Below are 19,135 nucleotides of genomic sequence, written 5' to 3' on the forward strand. Positions count from 1 at the left end.
AGTGGTGGTCTCTGGGTTTCTTACATAGCATTGAAGGATTTACTCTGTCAGTATCTTCTTATTAAATTATTAATTGCAGCAAAGAGATTCCTTAACTCATTATTACGTCTTTGGATTACTACCCCTCATGGTCTCTTGGTTATGTCTAGTTTGCTAGCCCTGTGATCTTTCTATGGAGCCAAAGTGGGATCTGTGAGAGAATGGGACTATGGGATTGTTTCCCGGGGTCCTGAGAGTATTTATTCAATACCTGAAGAAAGGTTAGATGATTGGAAAAATCTTTGCTAACAACCCTAGAAAGAGATTTGGGAGCTATTTAGGTGTAAAACAGCATATGCACAAAATGAATGCATCAAGGATGTGCCCAGGTGCATTATCTGTTTCTCAGCAGACCCTAGACTCCTATAAAAGTCCAGAGAAAGACTTGAGCAGCTCCCTAACTTCTCTTAAATTTTCAACTTTGTTTTCAATGAAAAGAAGAAAGAAAACTTTCATGCTGAAAGTGGAAAAGGGGTTATAATGCTCTGGTGCTCTCATCTCCTCCCCCCCACCCTTTCCTACCCTCCAACCCCACCCTCAGACACAATTATCCTGTCCCAACAACCTGATCTGCAGTGTTCTTGTTCCTTATATCCGTATGGCCTCTGATGTCTTCATAACTTTTGAAGTGCTTCAGGTGAGATTTCATATGCAATAGTTGATTTCCAAAATCCACTTTCATACTCGTATTTGAAGTCAATGAGGCATTATTTCACCCCAAGGTTTGACCAGGTCCTTCAGCGTTTGGTTTATTCAAAATGGGATTTATTTAATTTTTAATTACAATAATTAACAATTATCAACTTTTACTTGCCGAAACAATGTTTCTTCCATAAGAAAATGGGATGGACTGTATATGGTAGGTGTGCAGCAGGAAAACAGTTAATTTATTAGCTCAGCTGAATTAGTTAATTTGCAGGAGAGATTCATATAGCCAACAGTATTACATAATATTTCCTTTAGGTTCAGGCTTCTCTGATTTTCAGCATAACTAATTCCCTTCTCCTTTATAGTCATTTTAGTTGCTCGCACCAAATATAAATTCTATGGCTAATCCCCAAATTCATTTTTTGGTCATCAATTCTGCCAGTATTTTGCAGTATAAAGTTGCATAATCATCTACATTAGAATCTGGCCTTATAATTATAAATTGATTGAATCAGTGACTGACATATTTATGACAGTGGATGAATTGATGTAAATATTTTAATAATTGGTAAATATCTTTTCACAGAATATTTCGTATCAGCTCTCAAAGTTAATCTCATTTAGAGCAAATTTACACTGGAGCTTCCATTTTGTTAAAGAATAAAACACTTACTTTTTAAGAATTGATGAGATATGATAACGCTAATTTTAGGGCCCAAATCAATAAATCAAAGTATGTCCAGTCTCTGCATTCTGGAAAATTGTGGAAAAATCAATTTTCTTCTTCTTCCGTGATCTTGAACACAACAGTATCATCAAGATTTTTTTTTAAACTGAATTGGGCTCTTGGTCATTGCCTATTCAAAAGTAAACTCTAAATAATTTTGTGTAATCAGCTAAGTAATTGCATCCATTATAAGAAGTTGGAAGTACATTATACCCAAGGATTTATTGTGACCTATTTATTTAAGAGTTTGGTGGTGTTAAGGACTTTTTTTCGGGGGATTTCATGTGTGCAACATGTATTTTTGTTTCTTCCTACGCAAGCTTCATTCATTTTTGCTTTTAAGTCTTAAGTAAATGGAACAGTATTTCTACCATAGCTCACCAGAAAACTAGTACATAAGAATGTCTATACTGGGTCAGACCAGTGGTCCATCTAGCCCAATATGCTGTCTTTTGACCGTGGACAATGCTAGATCCTTCAGAGGAAATTACTAGAACAGGGTAATTGTTGAGTGACTGTCCCCTGTCATCCACTCCCAGCTTCTGGCGGTCAGAGGTTTAGGGGCACCCAGAGCATGGGGTTGTATCCCTGAATATCTCGGCTTATAACCATTGATGGACCTATCCTCCATGAATTTATCTAATTTTTTAACGTAGTTATACTTTTGCCTTCACAACATCCCCTCGCTATGAATTCCACAGGTTGATGGTACGTTATGTGAAGAAGTACTTCCTTATGTTTGTTTTAAACCTGCTGCCTATTAATTTCATTGGGTGATCCCTGGTTCTTGTGTTCTATGAAGGGGTAAATAACACTGCTTTATTCCATTTCTCCATACCAGTCATGATTTTATAAACCTGTGTCATATTCCCTTCTACTCATCTCTTTTCTGAGCTGAACAGGCACCGTTTTTTTACTCTCTCCTCATATGGAAGCTGTTCTAGATCCCTAATCATATTAGTTGCCCTTCTCTTTTCCAATTCCAATATATTTTTTTGAGATGGGACGACCAGAACTGCACACCGTATTCATGGTATGCCTACGGATTTATGGATTTATGTAGCGGCATTGCGATATTTTCTGTCTTATTGTCTATCCCTTCCCTAATGGTTCCTGACATTCTGTTAGATTTTTTTAACTGCTGATGCACATTGAGCAGATATTTTAGAGGACTGTCCACAGTGACTCCAAGATCTCTTTGTTGAGTGGTAACAGCTAATTTGACACCCATAATTTTTTATATAGAGTTGGGATTCTGTTTTCCAAAGTGCATTACTTTGCATTTATCAACATTGAATTTCATCTTCCATATTGTTGCCTAGTCACCCAATTTTGTAAGATCCCTTTGTAACTCTTTGCATTCCACTTTGGACTTCATTATCTTGAGTAATTTTGTAACATCTGCAAACTTTGCCACCTCACTGTTTACCCCCTTTCCAGATCATTTTATGAGTATGTTGAACAGGAAATTTCCCAATTCAGACTCTTGGGAGACCCCATTTTTTTATCTCTTTCCATTGTGACAATTGACCATTTATTTCTACCCCTTGTTTTCTGTCCTTTAACCAGTTACTGATCCATGAGAGGACCTTCCCTCTTATCCCATCCCAACAAAGAGCTTTTGGTTCAAGGTTCAGCACGCTCATGGATCTGTCAGTGGCAACCCTGATGCCACTGCCCTCTGGCCGGATCTCCTATTGCAGAACCATGACCAGTTGCTGCACCCGAATCTGGCAGTGCTGCACCTCACAGCTTGGTTGCTCCATCGTTAACTGCTGAGGAACGGGAATGTTTGGCCCAAATTCAACAGGTCCTACTGGGAAGTAGGAAGCCTTCCACAAGAGCAATCAATGTGGCCAAATGGAAACGTTTTACGTGCTGGGCCTCAGCCCACGAGGTTAGGCCTGAGAAGGCCTCACTGCTGCTGATCCTACATTATGCATCTCAAGCTCCAAGGTTTGTCTCTTTCCTCAATTAAGGTCAACCGGGTTGCTATATCAGCCTTTCACCCTCTGTTCCAGGGCAGGTCGGTCTTCGCACATAGCATGACGGTCCGATTCTTGAAAGGCCTGGTGGGACCTGAATCTGGTGCTTGTGTGACTCATGAGGGACCCATTCAAGCCCTTGGAATCCTGTTTCCTTCTTTTGCTCTCCTGGAAGGTGATGGTCCTGGTAGCAATAACTTCTGCCCGAAAGCTCTCCAAGATTAGGGTGCTTACATTGGAGCTGCTCTATATGGTGTTCTTCAAGGACAAGGTCCAGTTGCGACCAGCTTTCCTGCCCAAGGTGGTTTTGCAATTTCACATGAGCCAGGACATATTTCTGCCAGTCTTCTGCCCAAAGCCTCATAAGTCAGAGGAGGAGCATAGGCTGCACTCTCTGGATGTCAGGAGGGTGCTAGTCTTCTACATCGAGAGGACCAAACCGTTTTGCAAGAACATAAGAGCAGCCATATTGGGTCAGACCAAAGGTCCATCTAGCCCAGTATTCTGTCTTCTGACAGTGGCCAATGCCAGGTGCCACAGAGGGAATGAACAGAACAGGCAATCAAGTGATCCATCCCCTTCGCCCATTCCCAGCTTCTGGCAAACAGAGGCTAGGGACACAATCCCTGCCCCTCCTGACTACTAGCCATTCATGGACCTATGCTCCATGGACTTATCTAGTTCTTTTTTGGACCCTGTTATAGTCTTGGCCTTCACAACATCCTCTGGCATTGGCAAAGAGTTACACAGATTGAGGGTTGTGTGGAAAAAATGGTGCCTTTTGTTTGTTTTGAACCTGCTGTCTATTCATTTCATTTGGTGACCACTAATTCTTGTGTTCTGTGAAGGGGTAAATAACACTTCCTTATTTACTTTCTCCATACCAGTCATGATTTTATAGACCTCTATCATATCCCCCTTAATTGTCTCTTTTCCAAGCTGAAATGTCCCAGTCTTATTAATCTCTCCTCATATGGAAGCCGTTCCATAGTCGACTCAGTTGTTCGTCATGGTGGCAGATAGGATGAAAGGTCATCCAGTGTCCACCCAGAGAATTTCTTCCTGGATCACAGCCTGCATCTGTTTCTGCTATGATCAGGCAAAGGTGCCTTCACTGGCAGTTGTAACCACCCACCGACTAGAACTCAAGCCTTGGCGGTGGCTTTCCTGGCCCGTGTGCCGATTTTTGACATCTGCAGGGCGACCACATAATTGTCCATGCATAAATTTACATTTCACTATGTGCTTACCCAGCGAGCCCGAGATGACGCTGGCTTCGGTAGAGCAGTGTTGGAAGCCACACATCTATAAACTGCGAGCCCACCTCTAGGGATTCTGCTTGTGAGTCATGTAGAATGGAATCGACATGAGCAAGCACTCGAAGAAAAAACAGTTACCTATCTTTTGTAACTGTTCTTGGAGATGTGTTGCTCATGACCATTTCATTACCCGCCCTCCTGCCCCACTTTCGGAGTTGCCACAAGAAGGAACTGAGAGGGCGTAGGGCTGGCAGTGTCTGATATACTGACGCACGAGCACAACACTCAAGGGGGCACCGCAGCCGACCCTACAGATACCGCTAAGGCAAAAGTCTCCAACAGCTGTGCACCTGGGCACGTGCACACCTAGAATGAAATGGCCATGAGCAACACATCTCGAAAAACAACAGTTATGAAAGGTAGTTAACCATTTTTGTGGGTTTGTCCTTCCCCCAAGGAGGATAAATTTAATTTAATTGTGGTCACTATTATCAAGCAGATCTGCTGTGTTCACCTCTTGGGCCAGATCCTGTGCTCTACATAGGACTAAATCAAGAGTCACCTCTCCCCTTGTGGGCTCTACAAGACTAGCTGCTCCATGAAGCATTAATGGTGACCAGAAGTTTTATCTCTGCATCCCATCCTGAGGTGACAATATGGGGATAGTTGAAATCCCCCATTATTATTGGGTTTTCTGTTTTTGTAGCTTCTCTAATCTCCCTGAGCATTTCACAATCACTGTCACCATTCTGGTCGGTAGTATATTCCTATTGTTATACTTGTATTATTCTAGCATGGAATTTCTATCCATAGAGATTTTATGGTACAGATTCATTTCAGATTTCCACTATATTTGACTCTCTGCTTTCCTTCACATATAGTGTCACTCCCCCACCAGTGCAGCCTACTTTGTTATTCCTATATTTTTTGTACCCCGATATTGCTGTGTCCTATTGAGTGCCATCATTCACCCAAGTTAATTATACCTCATTTAATACCAAGCACTCAAGTTCACCCATCTGAGTATTTATACTTCTAGCATTTGTATACAATTATAAAATTTGTCAATATTTAATTATCGGCAGAATAGGACTCTTTTTTGTTTGACTTTCTGATCAGTTCCTGCCTGTACTTTATCAACTTCTGTCCTCTCTTCTGTACTAGAATCTAGAGTATCCCCTTTAATAAATCCTCCCTTAGCTCTTGTGTGTTTTGTAGGCCAAGAAGTTATTAATATTTTGATTAATTGATTTATATTACGGTAGTGCATAGAGGCCCCTACCAAAATTAAGGCCCCATTTTGGGTATCCGACTTGAAACACCTACGCCTTCATTTTCCAGAGTACTTAGCATTTTTATACCACTTCATATGTTTGAAATACAGCCCCCATTGACTTTCAGTTGCGGCTGTGAGCGCTCTGCACTTCTGCAAATCTAGCTTTGGGTCCTCACTTTGAGCATCCAGAATGTGAGGTACAAAACAATTAGTGGCCAACTGTTAACATTTTGCTTTAAATGAGTTGCTCAGTATCCCATAGAAACTCTGTGACAGAGACGAGAATAAAATGAAATTATCCTTGGCAGCTTTCATCTGCAAAGGCCATTCTTTCTCTTCCTGCATTGCCCCTGCCCCATTCATTACATACCTTCCTAGAAATGAGCTTACCAGTAATTCATTATACAGCCTTTATTCTTTCCCATAATTTGGTTCATCTTGTGCCCTGAATGAGGCAGCAATTCCCTAGAAAAAATGGGATGTGGTCATATAATTAAAGACTGTATGATACAGGCAATCTTAATTCTGGTATTTCCTACATTTTGGGTGTTTGACTTTGCAACCTTAAATGTTGTTTTAAGATAGGTTTTTTTTTTAATGTAGTTTCCTAATTAAAATGAAAAACACACAAAAAACAAAAACCTTGAGAAAACAGATATACTGTCACTTATTGTCCCCCCAACTTGGGGCATCATCAGTGTTTGGGCGTTTAGATCTACAGCAAACACCACTACCAGTTGATGTAACAAATAATTGATAGCAATAGTAGCCCGTGACCAGCCACTTGTGGGAACCAGCCACTGGGGGGAACATGAGACACATACTTTGCCAGTCTCAGATACTTGCAGGCAGCAGAGAAGTATAGAGGCTCAGGACTTCTGGGTTCAGTTCCAGGTTTTGGAGAAGAGTGCTTGCTAGTGGCTGTGTCCCAGCCTACTCCCATCCCCCTCTCTTCCTATATACTCCCACCCAGATCAGGTGTAGGAAAAAATCAAATAAATCAGGTATTTTAAAATTTAACTATAAAGTTAATTTTAAAAAGTAAACTTATATAAAATTAAATTTGAAATTGACAACCTATGTTAGGGCCTACATTTATAACTATTAAAAATATTTAAATTAAATGCAGAAAAAATTAAGCTGTTCTCTACGTACAGAGAGAATATTTTCTTCATTTTAGTTTGTTCAGTTAATTCATTTCAATGACTAGTTCATTCAAAGTTAAGAAGCCAATTGGAAATCAAAAAAGCAGGAAAGCTTGTCTTCCTTTTCCAGTCTATGAATAAAAATTAAAATAAAAATTAGGTGTGAGAGGATAAGCTCTACTGGGTCTAAAACCTTGAAGAACATGGTGACTAGAAACAATCACTTAAGTTCACTAACTACAGATAATATTTCTTTTGTTTGACTTTAATAAATCAGTTAGTTTTGATAAACTTTTTCCTTATACATCCAGCACATTTAAGTAGTTGGTTTAATTAAAAAATAATTGAATGCTGTTTTGTGCATTTTTATTAAATTTCCATCCAAATAGAGCTTGATATAAATCACAAATTAATTAATTGCCATCTAGTAAATAAATGCATCAGTCATCATTTTTTACCATAATAAAAATGTAAAAATTAAGAATCTAAATAAATGTAAGTTAAGCTATACAGTTGCTCAAATCAGTATGTATAGGTAGAGTGTATAGGTAGAGTGTATCCTGGGGTTAGCAAAAAGAAGCACCAAATTTAGTGTAAATACAATATTTAGTTGTAAATCAACATGTTTTAATGGTTACTAGCCACTGAGAATCATCCTTTTATATGAAAATAACTAAGAAGTACAAATGCAAGACAAGATTAAAATTGATTATTTAAATCAAGGTTTCCTGATTGATGTTTTAAATGATGATGAAAATACTGGGTTTCAAGTAAATCCACCCTGCCCCCCATTTCCTGCACCACCACCCTTCTGCTCCTTCCCACCCACCACGCTCCTGTCCCCTCCTGCTCTGCTCCTATCCAAACCCACACCCCATCTTCCCAGCTCCTGTCTCCCTCCCTCCCCTATCCATTTGCCAGCCCCCTGACTACTGCTCCTTCCCCTTCTGCTCCTGTCTTCCACCATTCCCCCAGCTACTGACTCCCTCTCTATGTGCACCTATAAACCGCTTTTTATCCTTCCCTCTAGTGCCTGTAACCCTCTCTTCCTATTCTCCCTCTGTTTCCCCTTCCCCCCAATTCCTCAGCTCCTTCATCTGAGTCAACCTGATTTCTCCTCTTCTTCCATGCCTCCTGAATTCCTATAAGGGAAGATTTGAGAGAGAGAGTGTCTGAAGTGAGCTGTAGCTCACGAAAGCTTATGCTCTAATAAATTTGTTAGTCTCTAAGGTGCCACCGGTACTCCTTTTCTCCCTGCTTTCAGTCCCTGTGCTTGGCATCACCAGGAGGAGGAATTATAGGGAAAGTTCTGCTCAGCCCCTGCAACTTTGGGGTGAAACATGATCAGTGCAGGTAGACTCTTCAGAGAATTTAGCTGCCAGACTCTAACAAGTCTCTACTGACCCATCTGCAAAGTGAATTTTTTAGAGGCTTATAACTTGAGCAAATTTGGACAGATTTTCACAGGAATAGCAAAAGACCCAGCCCATCGCTGGCACCAGAGCAAGCCCCCTGCCAAATTTCATGTACCTGCAGCCCGTGGGCTGCACACGGCCCATCAGAGTAATCTGCTGGCAGGCTGGTTTCAGAGTAGCAGCCGTGTTAGTCTGTATTCGCAAAAAGAAAAGGAGTACTTGTGGCACCTTAGAGACTAACAAATTTATTAGAGCATAAGCTTTCGTGAGCTACAGCTCACTTCATCGGATGCATTTGGTGGAAAAAACAGAGGAGAGATTTAACAGCTGGCAGGCTGAGAGATAGTTAGTTTGTTTATGCTGACCATCCACAGGCATGGCCGCCCGCAGCTCCCAGTGGTTACGGTTCATTTCTCAAGAAAGAATTGTAAGATTTTTTTTTTTTATTGTGAGCAAAAGATATGTTCCCAAATCTCATGTTTAAAACTGGTTGGACCATTTTAGTTCGGATTTTCTAAAAAGTCAGCCTGAAGCAGACACCAAATGTGGAAACATTTATCCCAAATAGTTAAAGTTTGGCAAAGTCATAACAGCTGAAAACAGGGTCTTATCATTACAAATATTGACTTTATAGTTGTATTTGACTCAGATAGTGAGAACTGCACATGTATTTTTTCTTTTAATGGAAAAAACAGTAACAAAACAAAAGTCATCTTCTTAATGCATATAAATACTCATGTGCTGTTAATAGATATTGGGTATTATGAAAACAACAGAAAAACAAATTAACAAACAAAAACCAGAAAGAACAAAGGCAAGGATATTTGTAGTCTTTGATAATCAGTTTTCGCAATAATCCCTCTATTCACCTCAAAATCTAAAATATTTTTTATGGTCAGCAAAGTGTATTTTACTGTACTGTTGGGATAGTTGTAGAGAAGAAATTGTTTGTTTCTTGTAACCACTTGAAAGAGCATCCCTTACACACACCTCTCTTAAGAAATAATTTTTCTATTTATTAATTTTTTTCTCAGAAGGAGAGCCCTTAGTTAGTTGCACAATTTAGATTGCGTGAGATCCCAGAGGTAAGGGCAAGTGCACGGTATACTCATACTGCACATTTCCTCACACATCAGTCATAGACAAATAGCACCATCTATACCAGATACTTAAACAAACTTCATTTAAAATTTCTGTCACTCCTCATTTTGCTTTTGTTGAGCGCCTGTCCACCTCACAGGGCACACATAATACAAGATTGTTTTTTTATACACCAGTGTTCTCTGTTTTTCTGTCACTCTCTTTTTATGGTAAACTAGTGTTTTATATTTATTAACGTATACTGCAAAGGAATATCACAATATTTTAATGCTTTGAGTTATTCAGTAATATGTGTTTATTGTCTATGTCCACAGCACTGAATTCAGATATCTTAGAGCATAAGTAATTTATCTTTTAACTCCTGTCAAAGTAGTAGTTCTGCCCATCAAAGGACATGATATTGTTTTTACTTGTTCTATTGATCCATTGATGATAACCATTTAAAGAGTTATGAAATGGGAAAATATTGTATAAGTGATAATTAATACAAATGATAAGGAGATACCAGCAGATGGTTTGCAACTGAGTACAAGTTTAAGAATGGCAGTGTGAGTAGTTTAATTGGGAATTTTTTACCAATAAGTTACTAAACTATGTAAATTAATATTTTGAAATATGCATTCATTTTATATGCAAAGTGGAGGGATCCTTTTCCTACCAAGTTAATTTTATACCTGTTTAGTGAGATACTGTGTTTATGAAAACAGTCTTCCTATCAAGAGAAAAGATTAGTGACATTTCAGTTTCTTTTAATTATTTTGAATTTGTTTTCTGAAAAAATCTCCTGTACTTTGGATATTTCATGTACTGTATTTGTACATGTACATCATGGACTTCTGCTGCTATCTAGGATAGCTAGGTGTCCAGTTTTCAACCAGAATACCCGGTTGAAAAGGGACTCTGGCGGCTCTGGTCAGGACCACTGACCGGACCACTAAGACTCCAGTTAGTGGCACAGCGGGGTTAAGGCAGGCTTCCTGCCTGCCCTTGCTCCACATGGCTCCCGGAAGCAGCCAGCATTTCCCTCCAGCTCCTAAGCACAGGGGTGCCATGGGGGATCCACACACTGCCCCACCTCCGAGCACCAGCTCCACAGCTCCCATTGGCCAGGAACCACAGCCAGTGGGAGCTGTGAGGGTGGCGCCTGTGGGCCAGGGCAGCGTGCAGAGCCCCGTGGCCACCCCTACGCCTAGGAGCCGGAGCGGGGACATGCTGGCCACTTCCGGGAGCCACCTGAGGTAAGTACCACTCAGAGCCCACACCCTCACCCCCTCCCACAACTCTGAACCCCTCATTTATGGCCCCACCCTGGAGCCCGCACTCCTAGCCGGAACCCTCTCCCGCCCCTCATCCCCGGCCCCACCCCAGAGCCTGCACTGCCAGACAGAACCCTCACCCCTTCCTGCATCCCAACCCCTTGCCCCAGCCCAGTCAAAATGAGTGAGTGAGCGAGGGTGGGGGAGAGTGAGTGACGGAGGGAGGGGGTAAAGTGAGCAGGGGCAGGGTCTCAGAGAAGGGGCGAGGCCTCAGGGAAGGGGTAGGCAAGGGTGTTTGGTTTTCTGCAATCAATTGGCAACCCTACTGCTATCATCTTAATGCCAGTTTTGTGTATTATATACAGTATTTGTTACTTGGCTGTGCAGTGTGTTTGTGTTCCAAACTTACCTTGCTCACATGCCTTATCTAATATCAGAGGGGTAGCTATGTTGGTCTGGATCTGTAAAAGCAGCAAAGAGTGCTGTGGCACCTTATAGACTACAGATGTATTGGAGCATAAGCTTTTGTGGGTGAATACCCACTTTGTCAGATACATGTAGTGGAAATTTCCAGAGGCAGGTATAAATAAAGCAAGAATCAGGCTAGGGACTACATAGGGACTGTCCAGTTTGGCTGATGTGCCAGCAATGCCCCTCTGCTATGTACATGATGGCATATATTACGTTGGTAGACATACAGCTGAATGAACTGGTGGTGTTGTGGTTGATCTGATTAGGTCCTGTGATGGTGTCGCTGGTGTAGATATGTGGGCAGACTTGACATTGAGGTTTGTTGCATGGATTGGTTCCTGAGTTAGAGTTACTATGTTGCGGTGTGTCATTGCTGGTGAGAATATGCTTCGGGTTGGCGGGTGGTCTGTGTACATTGGCCAAACTGGACAGTCCCTGCGTAAAAGGATAAATGGACACAAATCTGATATTAGGAATGGCAATATACAAAAACCTGTAGGAGAACACTTCAACCTCCCTCGACACACAATAGCAGATTTAAAGGTAGCCATCCTGCAGCAAAAAAACTTCAGGACCAGACTTCAAAGAGTAACTGCTGAGCTTCAGTTCATTTGCAAATTTGACACCATCAGCTCAGGATTAAACAAAGACTGTGAATGGCTAGCCAACTACAAAAGCAGTTTCTCCTCCCTTGGTGTTCACACCTCAACTGCTAGAAGAGGGCCTCGTCCTCCCTGATTGAACTAACTTCGTTATCCCTAGCCTGATTCTTGCCTGCATATTTATACCTGCCTCTGGAAATTTCCACTACATGCATCTGATGAAGTGGGTATTCATCCACGAAAGCTTATGCTCCAATACGTCTGTTAGTCTATAAGGTGCCACAGGACTCGTTGCTGCTTATTCCTTATTTAATGTTTCTTTAATAATCAGCAAAGTATTGTGGACAGCAGGCCTTTGCAGTGGTATCTTTATCTGAATGTTTCCAAAGCCCTGACCATCTCATTTTGCTATGCAAGAACTTTCTTCACTTTTTAAGCTGCACCACTACTCTTATTGCAGATTTTCACTGCATTACCTAATTACAAAACCTGTTGTTCTTTTTGCAGTTTGAAAAAAATCACACATTGAGAATTAAGCAAGATGATTAAGCAGATATTCATGTTGCTGGAGTGAGATTTATGGCAAAAATAAAACAAAACAGATATTGAATCAGATGGGTTTTTTTAATTTGGTTTTATTTTGTTTTTATGATTATTTGTAGCTGGCATCTGTTACGGTAAATGTGCTGTTAAAATTAGCACCAAAAGAAAATTTCCATTATTGCTACTGACTAGTACTCTGCACAATTTACATTGTATGTACCATGATTATTCTTTAAGATCCAGAAATTAAATGAGTAAAAATGGCTTTCTAGAATCATTTTTGTATTTGCACATCTCTGAGTAGTGTTGCATGGTATCCATTCGAAGTCTTGAAAGGTGGCATTTTTAAAAGTGCTCAATATCAGCCTAACTCTACTCCCATTGAATTCTATAGGAGTTTTGCCGTTGACTTTGATGGGAAAAGTTTGGCAGTGTTGTGTATTTTTGAAAATCCCACCCTAACTGTCAGTCATTATTTTTAAGACAGTATAACAAAAGGGGGATTTGACAATAGAAGTACCCTTTGATCAAGGTACTGTAATTGTAAATGATCAGAATTTGAATATTTATTGGTAACAGGGGAAGTGCGCAGTAAGTATAAGTGATAGTAAGTAAGCCTGAGTGTCTGTAAATTAGTTTAGCTGGTCTTAATAGGAGGAATTTTGATATCTCAACCAAGTCATTAGATTGTATGTTCAACAAAATGTTTGTCTCACTTAAAGTGCCTGAAATTTAAATTACCAAAAGGTGCAAATTGCACTACTCCAGAAGCCCCAACACCATAGAGAGCCTGGACAAGAGTAGTTTATATTTTTAATTGGAGGGGGTTTTTCCTCCTTTCGTTGGCTTACAGCAGTATATCACAAAGATGAATCTGAAGGTTGAACTAGAGTATATATAATTGTATATTGCAGATATATGTGAAAAAATGTGTACATGATATGTAAACTTCATTGACACATTATGAAAATACATTCAACATTTAGTTACTGGATTCAGAAAATGAAAATTAATGTCTGAATTATTTACACTGCACTTTGCCCCAGAATCTGGTGTTTATTATTGTGAGCTTTAGCAGGAAACAGAAGCAGTATCAATTGGGAAAACATTTCTTTACTGAACTGAGAACAGTATGGCTTTCTAGTTTTTAAGTGGGGAACCTGGTTCTTTGGTTTCTTTGTTCCTAGTTAGACTACTCCCAAGCTATTTTAGTTGACAATTTTACATACTAATGGAGTCTAGGGAAGTGCAGTTGGCAGCTGTTCATGGGATAATAATGAAACACACTGTTTAGTACTGCATACTGCTGCTGTAAAATGCGGGAAGTATTTTATAGATATCATGGTGAGCAGAGCTGTATCCACTTTAAGCGATGTAAGTGCGTGAACTGTGAGTGAGGAAGTTGTGTTTTCATATGAGAGTAACTGGCAATCATTTTGCTTTTTCAGGTAAAGAAAACGTGCACAGAATCAGATGTTTCAGAGGCTCAGAATTCCAGGTACAGTAACTAAAGTAAATACTTAATGAGAAGAACATGGTGATATGAAGCAATACGGAAGCTATATAGCAAAAGGCATGAGAGATTAGTATTGCAAAGAGTTAGAGTCTGGCTAGATTACTTTTAAATGTATTTCATCCCAGAGGTGGTATTGATTTTTGCAGTTACTGATAAGCATTGAGATTGGGGATGGATGGGGGGGTGGAGAGAGTTTTGATAGTGTATTAATAGTGATTTGTCACCTTCAGTTTAGAAGAGAATCCCCTTTAAAACAATAAATATTGTATTAAAGTCTCTAGATCAATTTTTTTTCTCGTCCCTTTCTGCACCTGTGATTGTTGCCATTCATTTAGTATTGCCATTTACTTTCACTGCCAGCAGATCAGTTTTTATTTGGGTAAAGATCCTTTTACCATTATTTTTTTAAATGTTTACTTGTGCAAAATATGCTAATGTTCATATATTGGGAAAATTGCATACACTCCTCAAAAAGTATGTATTAAAATGAATTTTTTTCCTAATGTTATATGTAAGCAGAAAAGGAAATCAATGTAACTTAAATGGGGTCACTATCCCTGTCTATATTTTGGACAAGTGATGCAATAATTACTGCAAATGAGCCATCCAGCATGTACAGTACTGGTGGTTATTAAATTCTTAAGACACAGGGCATTGTTTTGTCTAAGATTTGTGGAGTGAAACATTTTATAGGCTGTCATTATGTCTTATTTCTGTTAACAAGAGCTATATTTCAGTTTCACAGGGAAAAAAAGTTTAATCACGAAAAGAAAAACACATAATAAACCTAAAGTAACATTAACAATCTGATTGAAACACAAAAATACTAAGAAATTAAAAATTACTGAAACTTTACTATGCTTATGTCTGGGTATTGCAGCTTTAATGTATGCAAAACCTCTGACTGGCTGGGACACAATAATACCTATGGACAGTAGAATAGTTGTGAATAGTGCTGTACAGTATGTCAGAATTTCTTTGATTTGCTTTTTACGTTATTCAGTTGCACATGCACAGCTTCCATTAGGTTCACTAGGAGTTGTACTCATAACTGAGCACAGACTATGAGGCCTGATCTTGCTTCCATTGAAGTCCATGGGAACTTTGCTATGGACTTCAATGAAAGCTGGTTTGAACCTTTGATCTTCTTTTAATAATAATCTAATATAAATTTTGTCCTCCCCCCCCCCAGCCTGGTATTTTTGATTGAAAATTAAGTTTCAGTTTTAATAACCTCACAGCTCTATACAAGTACTTTCAATAGCATTAGGGTCCTGATTCATCAAAGTGCTTGAGCATGAGTGTAACATTAAGCACATGATGGATCTCTAAACATGTGAAAAGTTACGCACATGCTCAAGTGCTTTGTTAGATCAGGGCCTTGTATTGTAACAAGTCTAAGGGCACTTCATGACCCAGTATGCTTTCATAATCCTTATTCCATTGTGAACTTTCTGTTGAATGGTCGTTACGATGATTGTTATACTAAATAAAAGAAATCTATAGAGAAATCCCAACTGCAAAAGTGACCCACACTGTGGACGATCAAACTGTAAATCTTGTAAGATTTCATTTACTGAAAAAAGGAAAATTTTGAACAAAAAGTATTTATTTTGTGTCCCCCCTTATTTAAGGAAATGTATTTTCAACCAGATCTAGTTTAAATAAAAGAAAATGCTCCTGGCCTGAGAGTTTGTAATGCTGTATTTATAGCTAGAAGCAAGTTTTTATGCCAGAGTTTGATATACGATGCAACTGTTGTCTTAGAGTGGAATCACTGACAGACCTTTGACAAGAGTGGCGCTAGAGGGCACTGCTATAGCCCACAAAGTTTTAAAGCCTGGAGCAAGGTAATTCTTCTCAAATAAGTCTTAAGTGAAAACACTGCACATAAAATGAAACATCAGCATAAAAATGAATGCTGGAGACACATTGCCTTACCGAACGGCTGCTGGCTTGGGACTTAAGGCCAATATCATTCATTTATTTAGCTAGCTTTATAGTGTGTTGGTTTTGGATTTGAAACTATTACAATAAATGCAGATGGAAAGTGTTTTTACAGTAGGGAAGTAATTAAATTGGGTGTGGGAACTTTGTCAGGAGAATTCTTGGAGTGACGTGTGTATCAGCAAATTCTTTGTCTTGCTTGGCGTTGGTTCCTCTTTCAGTAAGAAACTTTCAAGGTACAGATGTGACTAGTAAATTTGGGCATAGAGAATCTACTAGCTTATGCAATGTATCAGGGCAAAGAATGCCTTACAGAAGTATCCTACCATATGTGTGATAAAGCTCAATCATCAACAGCAGTCATTTCTCATTTATACAAATGGTTGTCAAGCTGACGGATGTTTAACAACAAACATGCGCAGGCAACGACAGTTAGAAGATTTGCAAGCATGATAGATGGAATGATTTTCTCTGAACACACAAATGTGCAAGAAAATGTGCATTAATCTTTAATATCTCAATCACACACAAATTTTGACCCATATATTTTCAAGCAGGACATGAGAATTTAGACATGCAAATTTTGTGAAAGTTTCCTGGGAGTGATTGGCTAAATCTCCTATGTCCTGTTTTGAAAGTGCTTTCCTTTATCTCGCTCTCTCTAGATATTTATGTTTCATCCATTGCTGTGGTATCTGGGGATATCCGTATTATTAAATTCTTTCCTTTTGTTTTAAAAATTAAATGATCTGTTAGAAGGTTTAATAGCTTCCCAACATAATAAATTTTTATCATTTAATTTTGAATCTACTGTTGTTAAATTGAGACAGAGGTTAAGACTTGACAAGAGTCATACTGCCAATAAGTGGCAGAGTCAGAAATAGCACATAGTAGCACTAACTCTCAGGCCACTGTTCTAAACTACAGATAACATGAACACATAATCAGATTCATCCGTCAGTAACTTTGGAGATGTAGTTCAGGGGTGCAGCGTATGTAATATGCATCTGCACAATGTACATTGCACTGCATTTTCTCATGTTCTCAGTTTAATTTACTATGGGTGTGCTATTGAGAGTTGCTGACGACCTTTTCCCCATGTTGAATTTAATGTAATTTAAGTAAATGCTGAGTTACTGTGCTATGCATGAGATGCTTAACTTCACGGTTCCCAGTGAGAATTTTAAGAAAAAACTTAAGCCACATTTTGTTGATACTGTATATCAAAGCACAAATCTAATCTCCTTACATATAATATTTATATAGCACTATGTGCTGTGGCACTTTCGTCTTCATTGTTTTACAAACATGAGTTAATATTCATCATTTTCAAAGTTATGACGTGGTTTTTTTTTTTAACCAAACTGGATGCCGGCTAGATCTAGTTATTCCCTTCCTCATCCAAAACCAAACCTCGCGGGCAGAAACTGGATGAACTGTAAGAAATGAGCGAAATATTAGACTATTTCAGATTCTGAAAACTGGTAGATTGGTAAATATCAAAAATGTAGAGCCCCATGCTCCCATCTGCTTTCACACCCCTTCTTATGAAAGGGAGAATTTCATCCCTTTTGCCTAGCCCAGGGAAGCTCCTCAGCCAAGGCTTTTTAGTGTTCTAGCTCCAGTCAGCGTGGGCTCCTCTGGATTCTCCTCCCCCACTCCGCAGATGCCTTTCCTCCCCACCTATTCTGCTCAATTAATGGGGTTCTAGAGAGAACTGTAGTGGTGGTGGTCCTGGAAGCATGACTTCGGCAAGAGCTGACTTGTGCCACCAGCTGAGCCCTTGTAATCCACGTTCAAGGGAACAAAACTCCTGTTTTTTCCCCTCTGGTGGAGAGGGGTGAGAAATCATAGCCCACTAACAGAAGAATAAGTAGAACATTCAGAGAGCTGAGTGTTAGAGAGTTTCTTCTGTCCTGCATGAGGTAATCCCGCTCCAGGGAAGAATAGAGGCAGAGAGAAAATATGTAATGTGTCAGGATGGTATCTATGAATAAAAAGAACACTTTATTTATTTATTTATTTATTTATTTTGAAGATCTTGGGAAATCATTTTGTGGCCTGTAGATGGAGGTTAGCTGACCTTAAATTACTTCTAAAAATACATGGAGGTGGTAAAAAAAAAAAAAAAAAAAAAAAAAATACCATGGCTTCTATTACTCAGAAGCATGCATCTTTGTGTTGGCAAGGTGCAAGGGGGCACTGTGCTTCACAAACTAAAATAAATAATTTGTATGCATATCTTTAATATCAATCTGACAGATCAATTATCTAATGATATGCACTTTCTCCCCATTTATCCTTTTCCTATTTTGAAAATCTGGTCACTAAATGGGAGCTTTAAGACACCAAGATCTTCGGGAAATCTGGCCCTAAATGTCCAAAGCAAAGAAGCATAGGGTTATCATAGGGGAAAGTACTGTGACTAACCATAGAATTATCATTTGATAGAATTATTATATATTAGACATCACCTTCAAATGGAGGATTTATTCTGACAGACATGCGCAACAGATCTGACTAAAGTTTACTGAAACAGCCTTAACCAAGAATTGCAATGATCTTTAGGTTTCTGTCATGAGAGTCTTTATCTTATTGTAATATTCTGTAGTGTAATAGACTGCGCCTATTTACCAGACTGAAACCTCACCTTGCAATTTCTGAGTCTCCGTCCAAGCAGATCTCCTCTCCAATCCCTTTCCCTGTAGCTATTGATTTCTACCACTAAATATCAGACTGCTGGGATCCAGCTGCTACCTCCAAATTTTATATTCTGTGATCTAATCTGCATTGCATTCTGTGGCACACCAAATCTCTGAGCATGCCAGTTTGCATGACCTTGGGGCTTGGAGCAGCCCACTCTCCCTCGCAATTGAACACAAAGCAGGTAGCTCATGAGTCTATATATACATAATGAAGAAGTTCTAAGATTAACCACCAAGAAAGGGGTGGAGAGTTATTAGAGTGCCAATGGCAGTCTCCAGAAATATAGCTGTTGGTGGTGATCCCAGTAGTTGGAAATAACAGCTGTAAAAGATTACATAAAAAATATTGGTTTGTAGTTAGTATGTGCATACTCATGCTTTAAATTTCAGGTGTGATACCATATATAAACGAGTTAGTTCACTTTCTCTCTTTCCTATTTTAAAAGCTAGCACTAGGTAGAACATATTTTTCTGTGTGCTATGTTTAGTCTTATCTAGGC

At 39.4% G+C, this 19,135-nt stretch overlaps 1 protein-coding gene across 13 annotated transcripts in view; it reads left to right on the top strand.

Annotated features, from left to right (window-relative positions):
* Positions 1–19,135, top strand: part of EYA4 (EYA transcriptional coactivator and phosphatase 4) — a 231,677-nt gene that overhangs the window by 113,562 nt on the left and 98,980 nt on the right. For all 13 annotated transcript variants that reach the window (XM_043511003.1, XM_043511000.1, XM_043510994.1 and 10 more), the window contains one exon: positions 13,916–13,965. In XM_043511003.1, the coding sequence (XP_043366938.1) occupies positions 13,916–13,965 (50 nt within the window). The remainder of the gene's footprint in view (positions 1–13,915; positions 13,966–19,135) is intronic.

This window comes from Dermochelys coriacea, chromosome 3 (genome assembly GCF_009764565.3).
Source record: "Dermochelys coriacea isolate rDerCor1 chromosome 3, rDerCor1.pri.v4, whole genome shotgun sequence".
Lineage (NCBI taxonomy): Eukaryota > Metazoa > Chordata > Testudines > Dermochelyidae > Dermochelys > Dermochelys coriacea.